The sequence below is a fragment of the Heliconius melpomene genome, chromosome 21, assembly GCF_056956725.1.
Source record: "Heliconius melpomene rosina isolate 202511_hmr_F chromosome 21, ASM5695672v1, whole genome shotgun sequence".
NCBI lineage: Eukaryota > Metazoa > Arthropoda > Insecta > Lepidoptera > Nymphalidae > Heliconius > Heliconius melpomene.
In genome coordinates, this window is record NC_140409.1 from 7,083,192 (window position 1) to 7,102,861 (window position 19,670).

The 19,670-nt window shown below is 33.1% G+C and overlaps 1 protein-coding gene and 1 pseudogene across 5 annotated transcripts in view; one reads left to right on the plus strand and one right to left on the minus strand.

Annotated features, from left to right (window-relative positions):
* LOC146527078 (basement membrane-specific heparan sulfate proteoglycan core protein-like) overlaps nucleotides 1-12,446 on the plus strand; it is a 127,616-nt gene extending 115,170 nt beyond the window's left edge. For 2 of the 5 annotated variants that reach the window (XR_014879299.1, XR_014879300.1), the window contains 20 exons: nucleotides 923-1,074; nucleotides 1,176-1,305; nucleotides 1,952-2,121; nucleotides 2,455-2,662; nucleotides 2,928-3,122; nucleotides 3,314-3,449; nucleotides 3,654-3,789; nucleotides 4,169-4,338; nucleotides 4,729-4,961; nucleotides 5,287-5,426; nucleotides 6,056-6,160; nucleotides 6,779-6,874; nucleotides 7,157-7,412; nucleotides 8,055-8,249; nucleotides 8,410-8,507; nucleotides 9,530-9,647; nucleotides 9,777-9,921; nucleotides 10,602-10,795; nucleotides 10,977-11,031; nucleotides 11,459-12,446. Coding sequence is in view for 3 of the 5 variants with exons in the window: in XM_085206305.1 (XP_085062431.1) it covers nucleotides 91-240; nucleotides 923-1,074; nucleotides 1,176-1,305; nucleotides 1,952-2,121; nucleotides 2,455-2,662; nucleotides 2,928-3,122; nucleotides 3,314-3,449; nucleotides 3,654-3,789; nucleotides 4,169-4,338; nucleotides 4,729-4,961; nucleotides 5,287-5,426; nucleotides 6,056-6,160; nucleotides 6,779-6,874; nucleotides 7,157-7,412; nucleotides 8,055-8,249; nucleotides 8,410-8,507; nucleotides 9,530-9,647; nucleotides 9,777-9,921; nucleotides 10,977-10,995 (2,852 nt within the window). In the remaining 2 variants the exon portion in view is untranslated. Of the gene's footprint in view, nucleotides 1-90; nucleotides 241-922; nucleotides 1,075-1,175; nucleotides 1,306-1,951; nucleotides 2,122-2,454; nucleotides 2,663-2,927; nucleotides 3,123-3,313; nucleotides 3,450-3,653; nucleotides 3,790-4,168; nucleotides 4,339-4,728; nucleotides 4,962-5,286; nucleotides 5,427-6,055; nucleotides 6,161-6,778; nucleotides 6,875-7,156; nucleotides 7,413-8,054; nucleotides 8,250-8,409; nucleotides 8,508-9,529; nucleotides 9,648-9,776; nucleotides 9,922-10,601; nucleotides 10,796-10,976; nucleotides 11,032-11,458 lie in introns of all 5 variants that reach the window. The other 3 variants (XM_085206306.1, XM_085206307.1, XM_085206305.1) reach the window with 2 other exon arrangements.
* LOC146527079 (pyroglutamyl-peptidase 1 pseudogene) lies at nucleotides 11,918-15,832 on the minus strand (annotated as a pseudogene).
* Nucleotides 15,833-19,670: the final 3,838 nt, after the last annotated feature.

The following is a 19,670-nucleotide window of genomic DNA, read 5'->3' on the forward strand; positions in this document are numbered from 1 at the left end:
AGCTTACTCGTTTGTGATATTTATGTATGGTATTTGTAATTTAGTAGCTCAAATTACTATTACAAATGTTTTTTTTTTATTTTACATAAGGTATAAAATGCTTGGATTCCGAATTTACCTGTCACGACGGCAATGACTGTATTCCTAAGCAATACTTATGCGATGGCATAGGCGACTGTGCTGACGAAAGCGACGAAATCGATTGTGTCATGCAGTCAGACGCAAATAAAATCATACCCGGTAATGAAGCACGGGGTTTCGGGGTTGTGTGACGTCATTGTGTTGTCGGAAGGGTTGTGATGTTAATAAATTTATTTATACAGTAATTGTGGATATTCCTATTTTATATAGCTTGGTTATAGGAAGGAAATGTAGGTGCAAGGTTTTCTTTATATATATATATATACATATATCCAATTGCATACAAAAAAAACAATGCTCCAAATTTTATTATTATTGTTTTGTTAATTGGTGATTTGTGTAATTTATTTTAATTGTAAGGTAAAATACAATGGCATCGGTTTAAATAGGTATTGTAATTTATACTTTTAAATATACAATAGATTTTTATATATTTTTAATATTTCTAGCTTAATAATGTGTAATTCAGTTTTACGTTTCTTAAAATTTATATTTACATTTAAAATATGTTTGTGAGGCTCTTGGTAGTTAATATGTACTTAGATTATAATATAGCATTTACCCTTAATGACGTAACAAATGTGTATCCTTAAATGTTTTTAACTACCCACATTTCACTAACAACTTTAGCTTTGCATGTTAATAAATGTTCTATTATAATACCATCAGTAGTTGTTTAGATGCATTTGCAATTGCCGGTAAATTGTTTTGTTTACCTTTTAGTGTTTTGAGGTTTAAAAAAATGTATTATTACGAGTTCTCATATTATTAATGGTTTTAGGTGCACGCGAATCTTTAGCATTGGTAGCAATTGATCAACCACGCCGAGCTTATAGAGTTGGAGAGAAAGTAGAGATCTTATGTAGAGCAATGTCCAAAGATATCAGAGTTTCTTGGGAGCGATATGGAACGAATCAATATGTAGCATACAGGGTGAGTATTGAAAAGTGTTTTTTTTTTATTTATTTTTAAAAACAACAAAAAAAACTATGAATATATTTTTTTATTAAAATTTATGATACAATTTTGAACAGGTGTATGGCGACGGTGCACTATTGCAAATAACGGAAGTGCAATCTTCTGACGCCGATGTTTACAGGTGTACAGGCTATGATGGATTTGGACGCAGCACCTATGACGATTTTGTCCTTGAAGTGATACCAGGTGTGATAGCTAGCTATATTTTTTATTTATGTTAAAATGGAAGCAAATAAATAATATTTCCTTTTTTTTTTTAAGCTTGTATACTTTCTATTTATATAAGTAAGCGATTAGATATTAGATATTTCATTTTGATTTTATTTTATTTATTATAATTTGTTTATAACTATGATATTATAAGAATAACTAGCGGCCCGCTCGCGGTTTCACCCGCGTGAACTATGTTATTATTAATTTCTGTCTCCATGACTACGTCCTAGTGACGTCTGTGCAAAATTTGACACTCCTAGCATTTATAGTAACGAAGTTTCATACAAACTTTCAACCCCAAAAACAACCCCTTAGAAGTCGAATACTGCAAATTCCCGTCTTAGCGAGCACCTACGTCCTATAAATAACTCCTATGCAAAATTTGAGATTCCTAGCACTTGTAGTTTCTGAGATTTCGTGATGAGTGAGTGACCTTTCGATTTTATATATATAGATTTATGTCACACGAAGTTCTTGCACTTATGCATAGCCTGTTGAAAGCCAACACTACAAACAATAATTAACAAAGCTTCACAACAATTATAATATAGAAAAAATATTTAATTTTAAATATTTCCCAAAAGTATTGTCATACTTAAATATTTTATTTGCAATTTAGGATCAAACGAACCGTCGTATCCAAAGAGTGATAGAAATACAACATTCACTGCTCGACTGGGGGATACAGTAGACCTTCCTTGTATACACAATTTAGGCAATGGAGCAACAGTTGAGTGGAGACGTGAAAATGCAGTTATACAAGTTATACCTGGCTTCAGGCAGAATGAGGTTAGCAATTATTAATGATGAATTATACGAATATAATTATTTCTATGCAACATTATGTATTATATATACATAAGTATATATTAGTTGCTAAGTAAAATAATATAATTAATATTTTCATTCTTTTGCCCTGGTGCCGAGGCAAAGCGCAGCGTTGAGTTCCGCCACTCAACACGCAATGTCTCCAGAAGACGGCGGAAATTGGGGAACGGAGTGTCTTATCACTAGATTCCCTCTGTCTACCCTGCTGCATGCGGGATACAGTATAAAGTTAAAAAAATTACATGTTGCTTCGTTACTGAATACATTTTGACATAGTATTATATTGTTCAACAGCGCGATTTACACTTGGAGAGCGTGTCTGAAGCGGACGCAGGGACCTACATATGCTATGTCTCGAACGATCAGGCAAGAGTAGAAACACGTGCTACTTTAAGGGTGTCAGGAGTAGTGCCAAAGTTCAACGGCGACGGTTGGCTGACATTGCCAAAATTAAAGGACGCATACACACGTTTCGACATCGAAATCTCCTTCAAACCAGCAGGTACTGGCGTCATGCTAATACTTTGTGTAAAATATGTTCAATGAAAGAAATAACTAAACAATGTTCTGTCCAATCACGCATATAAAAATATTTTTCATACAAAAATATGAGACTTAATCGAGAACGAATCGCGACCGTCAGTAAATCAAATGACAGTAAATCCACCCTTATAAAATCTTCTAAATTTGAGTGGAAAGTGGAGAATGGAATGACTGGACACTAGACTCCGTGATAGAAACGATTACAAATATTTTTATATTTGCAGATTCCAACGGAATTATCCTATACAGCAGTCAAAATGACGATGGAACTGGAGACTATCTCATCCTTCAACTGATCGATGGTGTGCCAGAATTCACCCTCAAGTTTGATACATCTCCACCCTTGATTGTAACGGGAGATCGTCCTCTACAACTAAACGCTTGGCATACAATACGATTGAGTAGAAGCGGCTCCAAGAGTAAGCAAACATAAATTATTTTTAACTTTGACTTGCTACAAATTAAGTAAAATTCTTATTGCTACAACAATATCTTTATTCATAAGAATGCCGTTTACCAATAAATAAAAAAATATATTCAACACAAAAATAAAAATACTCTTTTGTATTACAATTTATGAGAACGAGAAAATTATAAATATTTTTAACAGTAACGATGGACGTGGACAACACTGGACCATTTGTAGCAGAGTCGTCTAATGCATTCGCTGTATTAGAAGTAGGTTCCAATCTCTACGTCGGCGGAGCACCGACAAAACGTCCTCCAGAAATCGACTTCGCCTCAGGGTAAGATTTATGTTAAGATGTTTCACAGTTTCAATATTATTATTGTGCCTTTCTATTATTTTTTATACATACTTAAATAAACAAAATATCATCTCCCTAAGTTAAATTATGATGATAAACTTATTTTAGGGTGGAGGAATTATCAAATTATTCCATTTGGATCAATTCTTAGATATTAATCATAATATATTTATTATCGAACAGATTCGTCGGCTGCGTCAGTATGCTGATTTTAGGTAAAGAAGAAAAGAAAATAATGTCTGAAAGCATTGAGAAGTACAACGTACACGACTGTGACTCCTGTACACCAAACCTTTGTCAGAATGATGGGATGTGCCAGGTAATGTTATAATAAGGGGGCAATATCATAATATATTATCAGTTTCACGCTGTATCCCGCACACAGCAGGGTAGGCAGAGGGAACCTAGTGTTGAGACATGCAGTTCCCCATTGTTCGCTGAATTCTGGAGGTATTGCGTGTTGATTGCGTGACGAAACTCAACGCTGCGCTTTGTCCCGACACCACAGCGAGGACATGAAAGTATAAATTTAAATAAATATTTCATTTCTCGAGTGGGGATCGAACCCACAACCACTCGTGTTTACCGTCAAACACATGTACCCCTGCGCCACTACTGACTTCAAATATATTATTATCTGGCATTTAACATATTTTTGTATAAATTATTTTAAACCATATATTTCTTATGATTAACAGGAGGCGCGTAACGAGCGGGGCTATATGTGTATTTGTCCCAAGGGATACGCAGGATTGAACTGCGACCGTCTCGGAGAGTCATGTAAGCCAGGTCTTTGCGGTCTGGGGAAGTGCACTGATACTGCTGATGGATATAAGTGTACCTGCCCTATCACATACATAGGCAAAAAGTAAGAATGATAATTCTATTATAATTATTTTATAAATGTGTCGAACTTAGGAAATACATAAATATATTTAATACAATACTCATTTTATTGACAAAATTGGTGTTATGTATGCATATACATATATGGCAAAGATGGATGACCCTGAAATCTTTAATATGCAAACTACCTTTTATGATGCCGGTGAATTTTCCTCTTCTCAACTTTAATTAACTTTTGCCTCGTCCACGGCGTTAAGAAGCGTGGAAGAATTTCGACATAACTTGAGGAACGTATAGCTTAGTGGTCAGAGCGGACTATCTTAAATGAAATCCGCTGAATTTTATTTTTTTATACGTTTTCTTAATAAGTGTCTATTGTGTTACTTTAATACGAATAATATTATTTTTTCAGCTGCAACGTGAAACAAAACATCGATTATCCCGCATTCACAGGAAGCGCCTACCTTGCAATCAAATCACCAAATACTTCCCGCGTGTTGCGTATGTCTATGGTGATCAGGCCGATGTCACCAATCAGTGATGGCATCATCATGTACTGCGCACAGTCTGACCGAGGATATGGCGGATTCGCTTCCCTTGCTGTGCATAATAGGCGACTTGAATTCCGCTTCGATCTTGGAGACGGTAATTTACTTAAATATAAAATAGATACTATAATACCAATTATTAATGGAGAATTTAGAAAAAACTTATTTATCACTAGATTTTTCGTTTCATTCTCTATCCCGCATACCGCAGAGTAGGCGGAGGGAACCTAGTGTTAAGACACACCGAATTTTGGAAGCATTGCGTGTTGAGTGGTGGAATTTGACGCCGCACTTTGTCTTGGTGCCAGAACAAAGAAATAACAATATTAAATGCTTCTTTTACTCGATTTGGAATCGAATCCACTACCTGTCACGTTCATACTCACACGATGGTCTAGTTAACAATTTATGTATACAAACAGGCAATCCCCCGATCGTACTCATCAGCAACAAGACTCTACTATCCAACGAATGGACTTCAGTAAGAATAGCTCGAGTTGGCGCCGACGTCTCCCTACAAATGGACTCGGACAACTACAAAGCTAAACTTGCATCAGCTAAGGTGAGGCTTAAACTATATTTAGTTATTGTATATAACTGATAATTTGTCGGTATTATAATTACTGAAGTTTTTATACTGTGTTAATTTTTGTAATTGATATCAATCAATCTATATATCTATATATATAAGGACATTTATTTTGAAATGCAGATAAATCTTAGGATTCAATATATGACAGAAAGACTAACTAATGTAATTTTTATTACAACCACCGTACACCGGCCCCTACGAAGTTTTAGAACGTGGTGACAAAACATTTAAAATATTCATAACAGGAAAAAGTGTGATAGTATCAGTAGACCGCATCAAACCAGCCTACATACTGTCCGATCCTTCTCCCAATCCTATTTCCACGCCTACTCCTAAAACCAATCCTGATTTTTCTTCCAATTCTTCCATTCAAGATGGCTTAAAGCGAACTCGCTTAAATAGAATTGTTCGGTTTCCCGTGGTTCGGTGGTGTGGCTTGTTGAAGACTCGACATGCGCTCGCGCATAGGTCAAACCGGCCGGTCAGTCGTTTCTTGTAAGACACGCGAAGCGCATGTCTCTCACTTGCGTATCGTTGCCGCCACTTGCTTCATTTATTTAACACATCATACACACATTCTATAAATAATTTATTTTCAGGATTTGAAATTTGAAACTGCAATGTTTGTCGGAGGTGTAGATGATTCCATCGTTCTTAACAATAACACCGGTGTGACTGGCGGCTTTAGCGGGTGTATTAAGGATGTAAGCTAAACAATATAATATTCTTTATTGCACTAAAAAAAATACATAATAAACAATATATAGATATTTTGTGTACAAAGGTGGACTTATCGCTATAAAAGATCTCTTCCAGTCAACCAGTGGAAGTGGATGAGTGAGTAGCGAGCAAAACAAAGTACAATTTAAGAAATTAAAAATTATATACTAGTAACAAAATACAGCTAAAATATCTATATATTCGTACATATATAAGAGTAAACTATTATAATACATATATACATAAATATAAATATATATATATACAATATAGATACACTATATAATATATATATTAGAGATGAAAATGCAATAATAATATGTCTTAAAATATTAATTAACTTTATTTAATAACGTTTTTAGATCTTTATCAACTCACGATTATTAAGTTTTTACTTCTCTTTCAATTAACGATATTAATTAATAAAATAGAAATATAATATTAATTTTTATTTTTTAGTTTATTAATATATATAATTTGTAAACCATCCATTTGGGTTATTTTTTGACTTCATTTTTTAATAACTAGCTAGGATTTTAGTAAATGGAATTTCTATTATACTTTCAAGTTCGAATAAGATCAGATAATACGTTCCCTTACAGGTAACTCTTCAGCAAGGCACCCTAAATTTAATCAACGCATCGATCCAGTCTGCCAACGTTCAGGAATGTCAGTATATTCGCGGTGATATTCCACAAGTAAGTAATTCGAATAATTCGAGGTGATTTTTTTTACTTACGTATTTATAAGAATTTCATAACTTATGTTATGATTATATTATGAATTCTGAGTAGAAGTTTTGAATCTAACGGAACTAAAGTCAAGACTTTAGGGATAATTGTTTACAACTCTATTCTGAAATGCCTTTTATACAAAATGATTTATTAATTAAAATGGCAAAATATACATAAACTTAAAACTTTTCAAATGAGTATAGATTTTTGTTGAATTGCAATATGGAATACAAAAATTTATTTCAGTCTACCGTGTGTTCATATTGCCAAAACGGCGGTAACTGCACATCTCCTGACATGACTAGCTGCAACTGTCCGCCCGGTTACATGGGAATCTATTGTGAAGAAAAAGTTACCCCCCCACCCATGCGAAGACCGTTTAACGACCCTTGCGCCCTCCAGCCTTGCAGAAATGGAGGAACATGCAAGAAAGATTTCACCGTTAGAATGAACTATACTTGCGATTGCCCTCTGGGACATGCAGGAGCCAATTGCCAAATGCGTAAGTAGTTCTTTGTGTAACTGCAATAATTTATAATATAAATAAATAAATGAACCGTGGTGCAATCTTCACAGTGTCTGACTATTAACGCAGTGGTAGTGGGTTCGTTCGGAAGTTTCATTCTATATCCTGGTAAATTAAAGAGCGTCGGTGAGAATAAGACATAAAACAGAATGTTTTACACTAGATGCTCTTTATCTTATTATACGGGATAAAGAATCAAACTTATCTTAACAAGAAAGATAATTTCTATAGTCCATTCACTTGAGCTTGAGACAAAATGTAAACAAAGAAAACAAAATTTCTCAAACTTTTATTTTTGCTTTTTTATTTCTATAAAATTTTTGTAGCGAAGGGTTTCCCAAATAATTTCTAGCAGCTAGTTGTATTGTTCTTATGTTGTCTTTTCTTAAAGCATAATCATGTTTATTAAGTCTTCAAGGGTTACATAAGTTCTACAGACACTATTATATATTATTATTATTTAGAATGCTTTCAGCGTATTACTTCTAAAGTTATTTTTATAAAATACAACTCCATCAATCGTAACCAATAAAGTAACCTTTTTCAGGTTTGTTTACCTTTTATCTTTTAACATAGAAAAATGACTTGCAAAATTGTAATTAAAATTAATATTTTCAGCTTTGGATCTGTACCACGGCGTTGGTTTCGTTGGAAACGGATATATAGAGCTACCAGCCGAGTATTTGCGATACGACCAATTGGAAAGATCTCCAGAGGTCATAGCGCTGGCGTTCCACACTACTAGCGATGGAGTTCTTCTTTATCAAAAGGAAGCTGAGCTCTCGTATGGCGGGGACTTTATACTGATAAGAGGTACGCAAAGATAAAAAATATTTTTTTTCTTCTCTGTAGAAATTGTATAATATTAAAAAAATATATATATTGTAATCAGAAACTGTAAAATATATATTTTTTTTAATTTAGGATGTACGTATGTTTTTTTTATAATAAAATGTCATTTTCGTTTTTATAGTTGAAAGAGGTGTAGTCGTAATGGACTGGGACTTTGGTAGCGGACGAAATACAATTTCTGTGGATGAAATTCCAGTCGATGATGGCGACCGGCATCAGGTAAGTAATCTTACATAGAAATTACTGAATATATAATCTAATATATAAAAGGACTTGTCCTCACTGACTGAGGTAAGACGCACGCACAGCCGTAACCGCTGAACGTAGAAACGTGGAATTTGGACAGATGTTTACTTTCGTAATCTGGACATCCACTAAGAAGGGATTTTGAAAAATTTTAACCCTAAAGGGGAGAAATAGGGGTTGAAAGTTTGTATGGAAAAAAAATTAAATCGGCACCGATTTTTATAAAATTTAAAATTTAGATTTTTAAAAGCATTTAATTGAATACGTATTTCATCGTTTTCTAGAATTCTCTCCCTAAGGGTGCAAATAAGGGGTTGAAAGTTTGTATGGAAACATCTTTAAAACGCCACCGATTATTTTAAAATTTGAAATTTTGACTCTTAAAAATATTTAATTAAACATGTGTTTCATGGTTCTTTAGAATTCACCCCCTAAGGGTGCAAATAAGGAATTGAAAGTTTGTATGGAAAAATCTTCAAATCGCCACCGATTTTTATAAAATTTGAAATTTCGAATCTTAAAAATATTTCATTGAACACATATTTCATGGTCTATTAGAATTCACCCCTAAATAATCTAGCGAAGCTGCGCGCCTCCGCTAGTATAATATAATAATATTACTTCGCGTCTCACTGTGTACGTGACAGTTGTGGGTTCGATTTCTAGTCGGGGTAATTAATTATTTTGTTGGCCCGCTTTAGTCACAATACAAAGCACGGCTCGACTCGTTTGAATGTAACATGTGAGACGTAGTCTAGTTTTTTTTTCCACACTTTCCACTCGTGAGAATAAATTATTATTTATTTATATTTAAATTTCTTCCTTCTGGTACCAAGGAAAGACCAGTTCCGCCACTCACGGCTAACAAGAAGAAATGGAGTTTCTTAAGTTATTTAATATGACAGCGTGAAGCTGGAAAAAAAACTTTTTTAAATGATCAAAATCGATTATGTTACTGTATTGTACACTTTGTCATAATAATTGGTATCTTATAGATAATTGCGAAAATCTACGAAGACAGACATTTGGAGTTGTCTGTCGATGTGAGTACGAAAACAGCTGTGACCAACGGTATATCGAATGTTATGAACGCTGATTCCAACATCTATATAGGTAAATGAACGAGTCTGTTATATTTCGATCACCTTTAATAATATGCTTGAGTTCTGAAGAACTCTTAACATTACGTTTTCTCTATATTTTTTTTACATAAGTACAAAAACTTTAATTATATATTTTTAGGTGGTATTCCTGAATATTTGAATACGGAATATAACTACCCAGGACTTGTCGGTTGTATCGAACAAATAGAATTTAAAGAACCAGAGCGAGCCGTCAATTTGGGTAAAACGGCAGTGGCTGGAAGAAACGCACAGCTTTGTAGAGAGTGAGTATAACATTATTACTAAACTTATTTTACAAAATCTTAGGAAGTTAGGAAATCTTAGGAATTAAATATATAATATTAACAATATTACAGTAATGTCTTTATCGGAATGAGGTTCTCAGATTTCATTATTTTACTATAAGAATTTTTCTTAGCAACTGAGTTACAAAATATACAATTTTTAAACATTTCTTTATTTGATTGAATATCAATCGAGAGAAAAAAGTAGGTAATTTTATTAAATATTCAACGGTATTAATTTTATATATTTATAAAAACACATTATTCAATTAAAAATAGATTAATAATTAAAAATAAACGAAAACGTGGCAAAACCAAATTATTCAGCAACATCGCCCATATCATTATTCACATAATAGGACTCCATTCAAAGGTTCATGATAGTGAATTTTCTCTCCATTTATGTAAAGATTAAAAATTGAAAAGTTTACCATGATTAGTACCTATATATAAATATTAAATATTATATATAACCTAGATTAGACTAACATGTGTACTGTGTAGCTAACATTAGCTTACTAATTCGCTGTAGACAGCGAAATTGTTTTCTATATGTTAGACCTAGCTCTAGCTACATCCAATCTAATATTTATTCTAACACTACAAAATGTAGATAGATATTAATTAACAATTCTATTTCATGCTGCTCGGATACCTAGTTCCATGTTTCCAGACGTTTACCCCTTTTTCGAAGAGGTTGACGTATTTGAATCTCCCCCACCCAAGTACCATTACAACTCCCACTGTAGAACCATTCCATTTGCCTTTCTCACCTTAGTGCCGTCCTTTTTGAGCTTTACAAACATTTACTCCCATGGACAGATTTCACTATTTGACTGCTAAACAGAGGATGGTACGTAAGTAACTAACGAAAGTTAAACATTTAGGCTAATCTAAATTAAAACTTAATTTAAATTAGCCTAAATGTTCTACTAGCTTTTTAAGTAACCTGGTTAATTAAGCATTCATATAAATTATGTAAATACATGCTGATATAATCAATATTTATCACATATTTTTTTGTTTTCTTACAGTCGGCCGATCGAGTTCTAATTCAATATCAATGACAGCATATCTACATGACTTAAGGTAAAATTATTTCGTCGATTACACAATTTGTTATTTTGCAGTATTTAATTTCATTTAATCAATAATAGTTTAAGATAGGCGCAATTTGAAATACGACTGTTTTCCAATAACTGTAGGTTTTTAGCATCTACATATATATATCCTGCTAATTAGAGAAGATTTTTTTTTGAAGAGGGGTAAGTAGAGGAAATCCGGTAGCGTAGTGTTGCGACACTTCGTTCCCATTAAGACACTTCTGTTCCCCACTTTCCGCCGAATTCTGGAGGCATTGCCTGTTGAGTGAGGGACTGAAGTCCGCTTTGTCTCGTGACCAGAGCGAAGAAATGAAAATATTAAATATTTCTCTCCTTCGAGTGGGAATCGAACTCACAATATATATATAATTAATTTACTATATTATAACTAATTTATTGTATTTTTGTTTCAGATAGCAATTTGCTTAGTTCCCTCGACTATAAGATATCCTTTTATTAAGGATAATATATATATCTCTCTACATAAATTTCAAGTTCCAAGCATAAAAATGTCAATTGAAAATTTTAGATAATAAGTAGTTACTACATGTTGCGATTCCGTCTCACACTCGCGTCAAACGGAACGTACGGCTTAGAAATTTGTTATAATATTTGGTAGAGATTTATTAATATACTGTCATATTTAGTATTAAGGAATTTCACGAGGACAATACTAGCTGAGTACTACGTGACTCGAATAATTGTATAATCTTATATTATATTCAAATGAACAAGCCTCGTCCGACCACGCGGGGCTGCTCCTATTCTCGAGCGATATATATGGTGCCATAAATTGAATGTAATTGTTATTATAGAAGTTAAGAAAGTGCATAATATTTATATAAATATTTTTGTCCGCCATAGACCACTACACCGCTGCTTTGTTAAGTTTCTGGAGTTCTAAATGTTCGTTCATCATGTGCCAAACCAGTCCTGTCGTATCTTAATTTCTACCACTGCCAGTTATTTGCTTTTTATATCTTAATTATATTTTAAGTAAGTACGTAGTGCCACTCTTTTATAATGATTCTATTTTAAGTAATTAGATTATATTTACTTTTATTTTTACCATGCGTTTGTACATTTACCTATCTTATTAAATCAACTGCGGTCGCATTTAACTTAAATATATCGCCAGTGATTTGTTTGAACCTTTTTACATATTTTATATGATATTATAAAATTATAATTGCATCAAATGTATTTGTTGTATTTAGCTTGGCTAAGTTACTGTGGGGGTTAGTTAAATGTTTAAAATGGCGAGAGATACGGATAAAATCATGTGGTTATCGCTTCATAACGACTATCAAATAACTTTTAAATGCTACTCGTTCAAGTGTCAACGTATGTGCTGCTGCTGAGTAAACAAATGCAATTTAAATAAATAAAAGTTAATAAATATTTGTTGTTTTATTTCTTTATATTAATAAATCAATCTTAAATATGAGGCCGTCGTAGCACAGCTGTGGGTTCGATCTCCTCTCTCTCTACTTTTATATTTCCATTTCTTCGCTCTGGGTTCCCTCTGCCTACTCTTCTCTGTACGGGATACAGTTTGTCAGTTCATAAGTGAAGCTGATTTAATTTTGATTAGCTATCACTGTTGTGTGCCAATCTTCAAAATCAAACATAGGTTAGATCTTGCCCAGGCTAGCTATAGTTAGCTATAATTTTCCTATATGAAATTTTCTGACTGCTTTAATTTTTACTTTAAAAAAAGAATAGAAATATAATAAAAAGAAACGGCTCACGCTGTATCCCGCACAGAGCAGGGTAGGCAGAGGAGCTCTTCGCCCACTTTCCGCCGAAATTGGGGGGCATTGCGTGTTGAGTGGCAGACTACCTCGACACCAGAGCGAAGAAATGAAAATTTAGATAAATATTTCATCTCTTGAAGTGAGGATCGAACCTTCAACGAGCCGCGTTTGCAGTTACACTTGGTGCCCGTGCGACACGATTGGCATCATCATACATAACTATATATACATATACCTACAGTATTTAAAATTAAAAAAAAATCATTGACATACTTATATGTACTAACTACTTACTGTTGTGAATACCAAGGCAATACCAAGGCAATCACAATCTTAATATTACAGAGTATTATGCAAGCCATAATGTTTGTTCACGTCACCTAAATCTATCTTCATATGGACGGAAATAGCAATATTTATAAGAACATTCTGGCTGAACTAAGCAAAAGTGGAATTGGAAAGTAAAGACATTTTTTTAGGGTTCCGTACCTCAGTAGGTAAAAACGGACTGTAAGTAGAGGATAATTTTGTTGTTCGTCTGTCAAGACCATTTATCTCGAGATCACGTTTAGGTATCAAGCTGAAATTAATATCAAATATTTAAGTCTATGGTCCCTTGAAGTATTGAAAATATTTCTAAGTCAACGCAATCAAATCTTTCTGCTTTAATACATTGAAGTTTTGTCCAGATTGTACAATGCTTAAAGAATATAACGCTCTTTCTAAATCAAATATTTACATTCTTGTCATTGAAGTCATAAATAGTTCAATTAATAGCAAAAGACCCTAGCCTAGCCTGCCAGACTGCTGGACTATTAGTCTAATATGTAGTTAAGATATTGTGCCTACTCACTAACTTGAAAGTGGGGACCTTTCAGAGGCAGCGCAAAATAACCATATATCTCTGTCTGGGATCATCAGATGATTAAGTCATCGGACTGGTCTGGGTGCTTATGAGGAGTCATGTAGTAGTCCGTGAGTAATATATTTATAATTAAAGCTACCTAGTTTAACGGCATTTGTCCCAATTTTGAACAAGTTTTAGGACGTCTGGCAAGTTAATGCTCACGTAAAGGGTCTGGTAATAGTGAAAATACATTTCTTACATCATTCTTAAAAACATATTTAAAAACGAGCGTTTTTACTTTGACGTAGCTTAAGTTGGCGCTATCTCCGAAAGGTCCCCACTTTCAAGTTAGAGAGTATGCATATAGTCTTAATTAGATATTAGACTATTAATCCTCAAAATTTCAGCTTTGCTAAAATGACGTAGGTCTGGGGACCCTGGGATCTCGGTCTATAATGACAACAATGTAAAAATAAAAAAGTCTGATATCGTTAATAATTAAAAGGTAAGTTACACGTAATTTAATTTTACTTATTACGCTTGTCAGTCAATTTCATGGAAGACTTGTATTGGATAAAAATGCTATATTGTATGCAAATGTATTGACGTGTTTGCAAAATCAGAGAGGAAGTAAAAATTATGCAATCAGCGGTAAGGAGCTCATTACAACTACTGACTATTTATTTAACATCTTACTTGCCTTGACTTCTTTTTAATTTTCATTTATTTTCTTATGTAACCCTAGATTACTAACCTTATTTTACAATGCTTATTACTATTTTCTTATTACCGTCGTCGTTTCAACTACTGTACTTAAAAAAAGGAGTGTAGAGGTACAAAATAAATTCCATTACATGTACATATTTATACTTAATATACAGTATTTATTTATATTATTTCACATATAAAATAAACAAAAATGGCAAAACTAATTTGCAGTAATATAAATAAATTTGATTATCACTTTCATGCAAAATCAACAATTGTGACAAAAAGTGTAAACTTTAATTAGTTATAAATTATTATATTTTTTTAACAACCATTTAAAAAAATAAAATATATAAATAATAAAAAAATCTGAAACTCCACCAAAAAAAACAAGTTTAAAATTTAAATTTTAACAATATTGAATAAAATGTATTGTAAATGTTTTTTAAATGTACTTCTTTATAATAATGTATATTTCAAAATGTAAAATTTATTATCTAATTTAATAAAAGTACATTTCTTGAAAAATAAAGGAGGGATTCCTCTAAGGAGTCAGAGAAAAATATAGAAAATTCACACAAGAATTACCCATGTAACAATATACAATCAAAAAATAACACTTATAAGTAACAATATAATTTTAAGTATTCACTCAGTACTTTTAAAGTCATTTAACTTATGAACTTAAATTAGCTTAGACTTAGACTTTAAATTAGCATTTTCTAATTTATCAGTTCTTTTGCAGAGTCCATTGCTTTAACTTGTGCCCAGGTTAAGTCTAAAATCCTTTCCAAAGCTTTTGCTGTTTGGTCTGATGGGTAAATGCTGATGTCTGGAACGTGAACAAAGAGCGTCCTTGTGTTGTCAACACTTAGTGATGTATAATATATGTATTCACATAGATATCTTCCGGCATTTCTAGATACCACAGCACTAGTATCTGCTAGGGGATTATTTTCGTTAAAGTCCCGACAAATTCTTTCTACATCTAATTTAGTGTGAATCCTTATAGCTCCCTCAGCAGTACATGTATGGTTACCAGGACATTTCTCTAGATAGTCCAGCCTTCGGTAGCCTTTTTTATGCGCTATTGTTTCTAATTTGATTTTATTTGCTAGACCAGATAGTCCAACATGTATCATTAACTTAGGCGTGTGTGCATCCCAGAGTACTGGAACAAATTTGTCGACGTGTTCATATATCACGGGTATTTCCAATGCTACGAATTCTACGTTATGTTTCATTTCTATTTCATCTTTATTCATTAATTTAACAGCTTCCCAACTTGCGTTCACTGGATGATTTATAAAAGGACCAAATCCTGTGACAAGGACTATAGGCTTGAAGAGATAGTCCATGTTACTCATTTATAATTCAAAAACAATTTAATAATATGTATTTTAAAAACGCATAAAAAATTAAAAATCAACCGTCTTAAACACAATATTTTATGTCATGTCTTATCAGTCAATATGACATTGACAAGTGACAACAGACAGTCAGCTGATTTTATTTTTAATGTTGGTATACATTTTTTTATTTTGAACAGGTATTTCACACGAAATAAAATCCATGGATTTTATTACAAAATAATTATTAAATATCGATAATCGAGATTCAAATTAAAAATGTAGCTCTTTATACATTTGTTATTTACGTCTAGTTCATGTTCGTCGCACGATGATTTTCTTTGCCATTTGTCATTTGTCATTGTCATTCTTTGCTTCATTAAGGGACGGGATGTATAAATTGCAGTACTAATTCTTACTAGTTTTGCGCTCATGGGTTCCCTACGCCGTCTAAGTCACCAACCATCGTAGAAGCAGCGTTCCTCTTTTAAATTAATTTAATAGAGAATAAGATTTATTAAATTCATTCATATTAATAAAAAAATAGATTCATAAAAAATAATTAGATGACGTTAAAAAATAGTTTTAGGATATAATAAAACTGCTATTTATTTATTATTTTCAGGCGTTTATACTTTTGACAGCCGTCACCCAACTATCTCAACATTTATATGTTAATTGTAAATCGGATAATGGATATTTTATTTTATTGCCTTCAAAAAATAGCCCTTATCAAAACACTCGTGATTCTGAATATAGTTCCAAGCAACACCCTCAAAAAAGCTATATATTAAGAAGATTAGCTTCAGATAGAGATAATATAAGAAAATATTTTAAACTATCAAATTCTGGTAGAGACATTTTGTTCAAAAGCTTGCTGAGAGATGATGTAAAGGAAAATGACAATAATGTTGCGGAAACGCAAGACGAAATGGAAGTGTTAGTTGAAAATGAGCTACTAAACGCTTTATCTAAAAAAACGTCCGCTATATTAGACAGACCATATATACAAAAAAAAGGTAGAAATGACTTCTTGGTTATACATCCTGACTTAAACGATCCATTTGTGACAATAGTGCCTAATGATATGTATTACAACTCAGAAAAAAAATGCGTAAACTGGCTCGATGATTGTAATCGAAAAGGTTTGCGAGAAAGATTGTTGCAAAAAGTCAATTCTCCTTATTAGTATTTATTGTATCATTTTGCATATTAAATATATATAATGTATTGAGTAATGTTTTATTAATAATTTAACATGACTGCACGTATATTATTTCATTATCCTGTTCCATCAGGCAAATTTTCTGAATACAGTTTACGTAGGTCATACGTTCCTATAAAATTCGTTGAATTTACAACTTTATCGAAGTGTAAAAATTTACACGTCAGTTAATAAGGGAGGTGCAAATCAATGATATGCTCGGCATAACTGTATTATAAGTACTTTAATTTTTTTTTTCTTGTCTGAATTGTACGATGATTTATTTAATAAACATATTTAGGGAAGGGAGAAGGGAAGTATTTAGGGAAAATTGGTTAATTATCTTAGTATCATTATCTTTACTGTTATACACTAAATAAATTGCAATTTAAACCTTTTGTCTATTTGCTTGAGATTTGAATTTATAAAATTGTATTATTGACTCGAGCTCTGGGAAACTTTTGTCTTATGTAAGTGAAGAAAAATATCATGTGATTTTCAGAATTTGTCTATTGGCGATTCTTAGGTATTTATAAAGTACTATTTTCTTTAATCTCCACCCAAATCTAAAATAACCAAAATAATGTTCCAGTTGACGCATAATTTGCAGTTGAAACAAATTTAACCCACGGGTTCCACATAGGTATCATCTATTTTATTAGTGAGTAATTTGGTACAAAGTTCATTTTGCTATTAAAAATAATAATCTAACCGAAATTAAAGCTATAGAAAAGAAAAAGATAATTTCTTAAAATTCGATATTACGTTCAAATTTTTATACGTTTTCTAAATAAGTGTTTGCATTTTTTTTGTAATAGAATTAAAATGTGAGTAATAAATTGTGTAAAAAACATCCGATTCTAATAATAACAAGTGAGATCGGGCTGGTGAGATCACTTATAGTGATTATAAATAAACTGGCACGCTATACTTATTTATGCGTTTTATACAAACACCGATTTTGTTAAGCCTTTATTTATACCTAGTATAACATAAACATTTTTACGACGGGACGATTCAACGTTACAACACTCGTTACATATAACGATTATAGATTTATTTTTTAGCATTACCGATACCACCGATACACACCGATACCACCGAATTCTGAACGCATTGCGTGTTGAGTGGCGGAACTCAAATACGCGCTTTACCTCTACCAGTCGGAATCGAATCCACAACCTCGATTTTTTCAAAAGTACGATATTTTTATTTTCGTTTGTTGATGTACTTTCACATTAGTTGATCCTTGATCGTTCTATAAAAAAGGCCCAAAAGAGGTAGACCTGGCGAAGCCCTGATGAGAGAGAGGCTGATCGAAGAATTCAGGTTAGACAGCTTTTGGCAAGCTGCGTCAAATCTTCTTGTTATCTTATACATCAATGTCTGAAGACGAAAGTCTTCGACCAGTGGATCCTACCTATCTTGGCTTACGGTGCCGTAACATGGACCCTAATAGCCGGTTTAATTAATAAGTTTAAAGTTGCCTAACGTGCTATGGAGCATATATATGGAGTTACCGACATCGCCTTACAAATTAGTACATTGAAGTGGCAATGTGCTAGGTACTTAACGGTTTATCGACGATAGAATGTGGGAATCGAACCCAGAACCTGTAGCGTTTTGTTTGTAGTCACACGCTTATGCCACCCACCCACGTGGGACGTATATATGGTACTCTTGGTATTTATTATCGTTGTCTTAAATTTCATTTTTATTTATCGTAACCGCAAGCAACAGGGGACCATTTATATCACAGTATAGAATAAGATTTTAGTACTTAAATAATCTATTTATATAAAAGGACTTGTCCTCACTGACTGAGGTAAGACGCACGCACAGCCGTAACTGCTGTGCGTAGAAACGTGAAATTTGGACAGATGTTTACTTTTTAATCTGGACATCCACTAAGAAGGGATTTTGAAAAATTTTAACCTTAAAGGGGGGAAATAGGGGTTGAAAGTTTTTCTTTTCCTTTCTACATCATGAAGTGTTCCGCATCCTTTGCGGACATGATCCCGTGATACCATCTGAAACAAGTGCAATTTTGTCAGTATGAGGCCTTGTGTACCAGATGGCCTTTATATATAAAAAGTATCAATAGAAAATATATTTATAAAAAAACTTATAAGCTACTACTTCCAAAATATATATACCTAAATCTATATACAATATGTACATTGTGGGTAATGGCAGTCTAAACATAAATAAAATATGTATATGAAACAATAATTACGAGCAAAGATAGTGAATTAATGAAACAAATTTTAAATTACAAATTATTATTTTTGTTAACCTGAAAATATGCTTAAAATCTTAAATTTTGAAAGTTTGTATTAGCTGTGGAATTGTACGATTATGTACAATTTCACGTCAAATCTTCTTCTGCTGTGAAAGAATGCTTTCTTTTCTCCAGCGCCGTGGTGCAGGGAAACGGCTCAGGTAGTCATTGGAGTGGGCAATAGGCCCGGTGGCGTTGTGTCTGCCGGGGCAGGCACATTGCAGAGGTGTGGAGGGATAGGGGCGGGAGGATGAGCGTATGCCACCTGGACGGTCAGCCCAGCCGGGTGAGATCCTTGGTTGCGCCAAGGGAGGCCCAGCTAGACGATCAGCGACCGAGGTGGCTGCTCAGGAGTCGGTATTTTATGTAAAATTAATTAAATATTATTTGAGGCTTGTCTTGGCGTATTGGTACAAGCGTGTAATTGTAAACGCGACAAGGCTTTTTAGTAATATCTATACAAACAGGTAGAAATATCT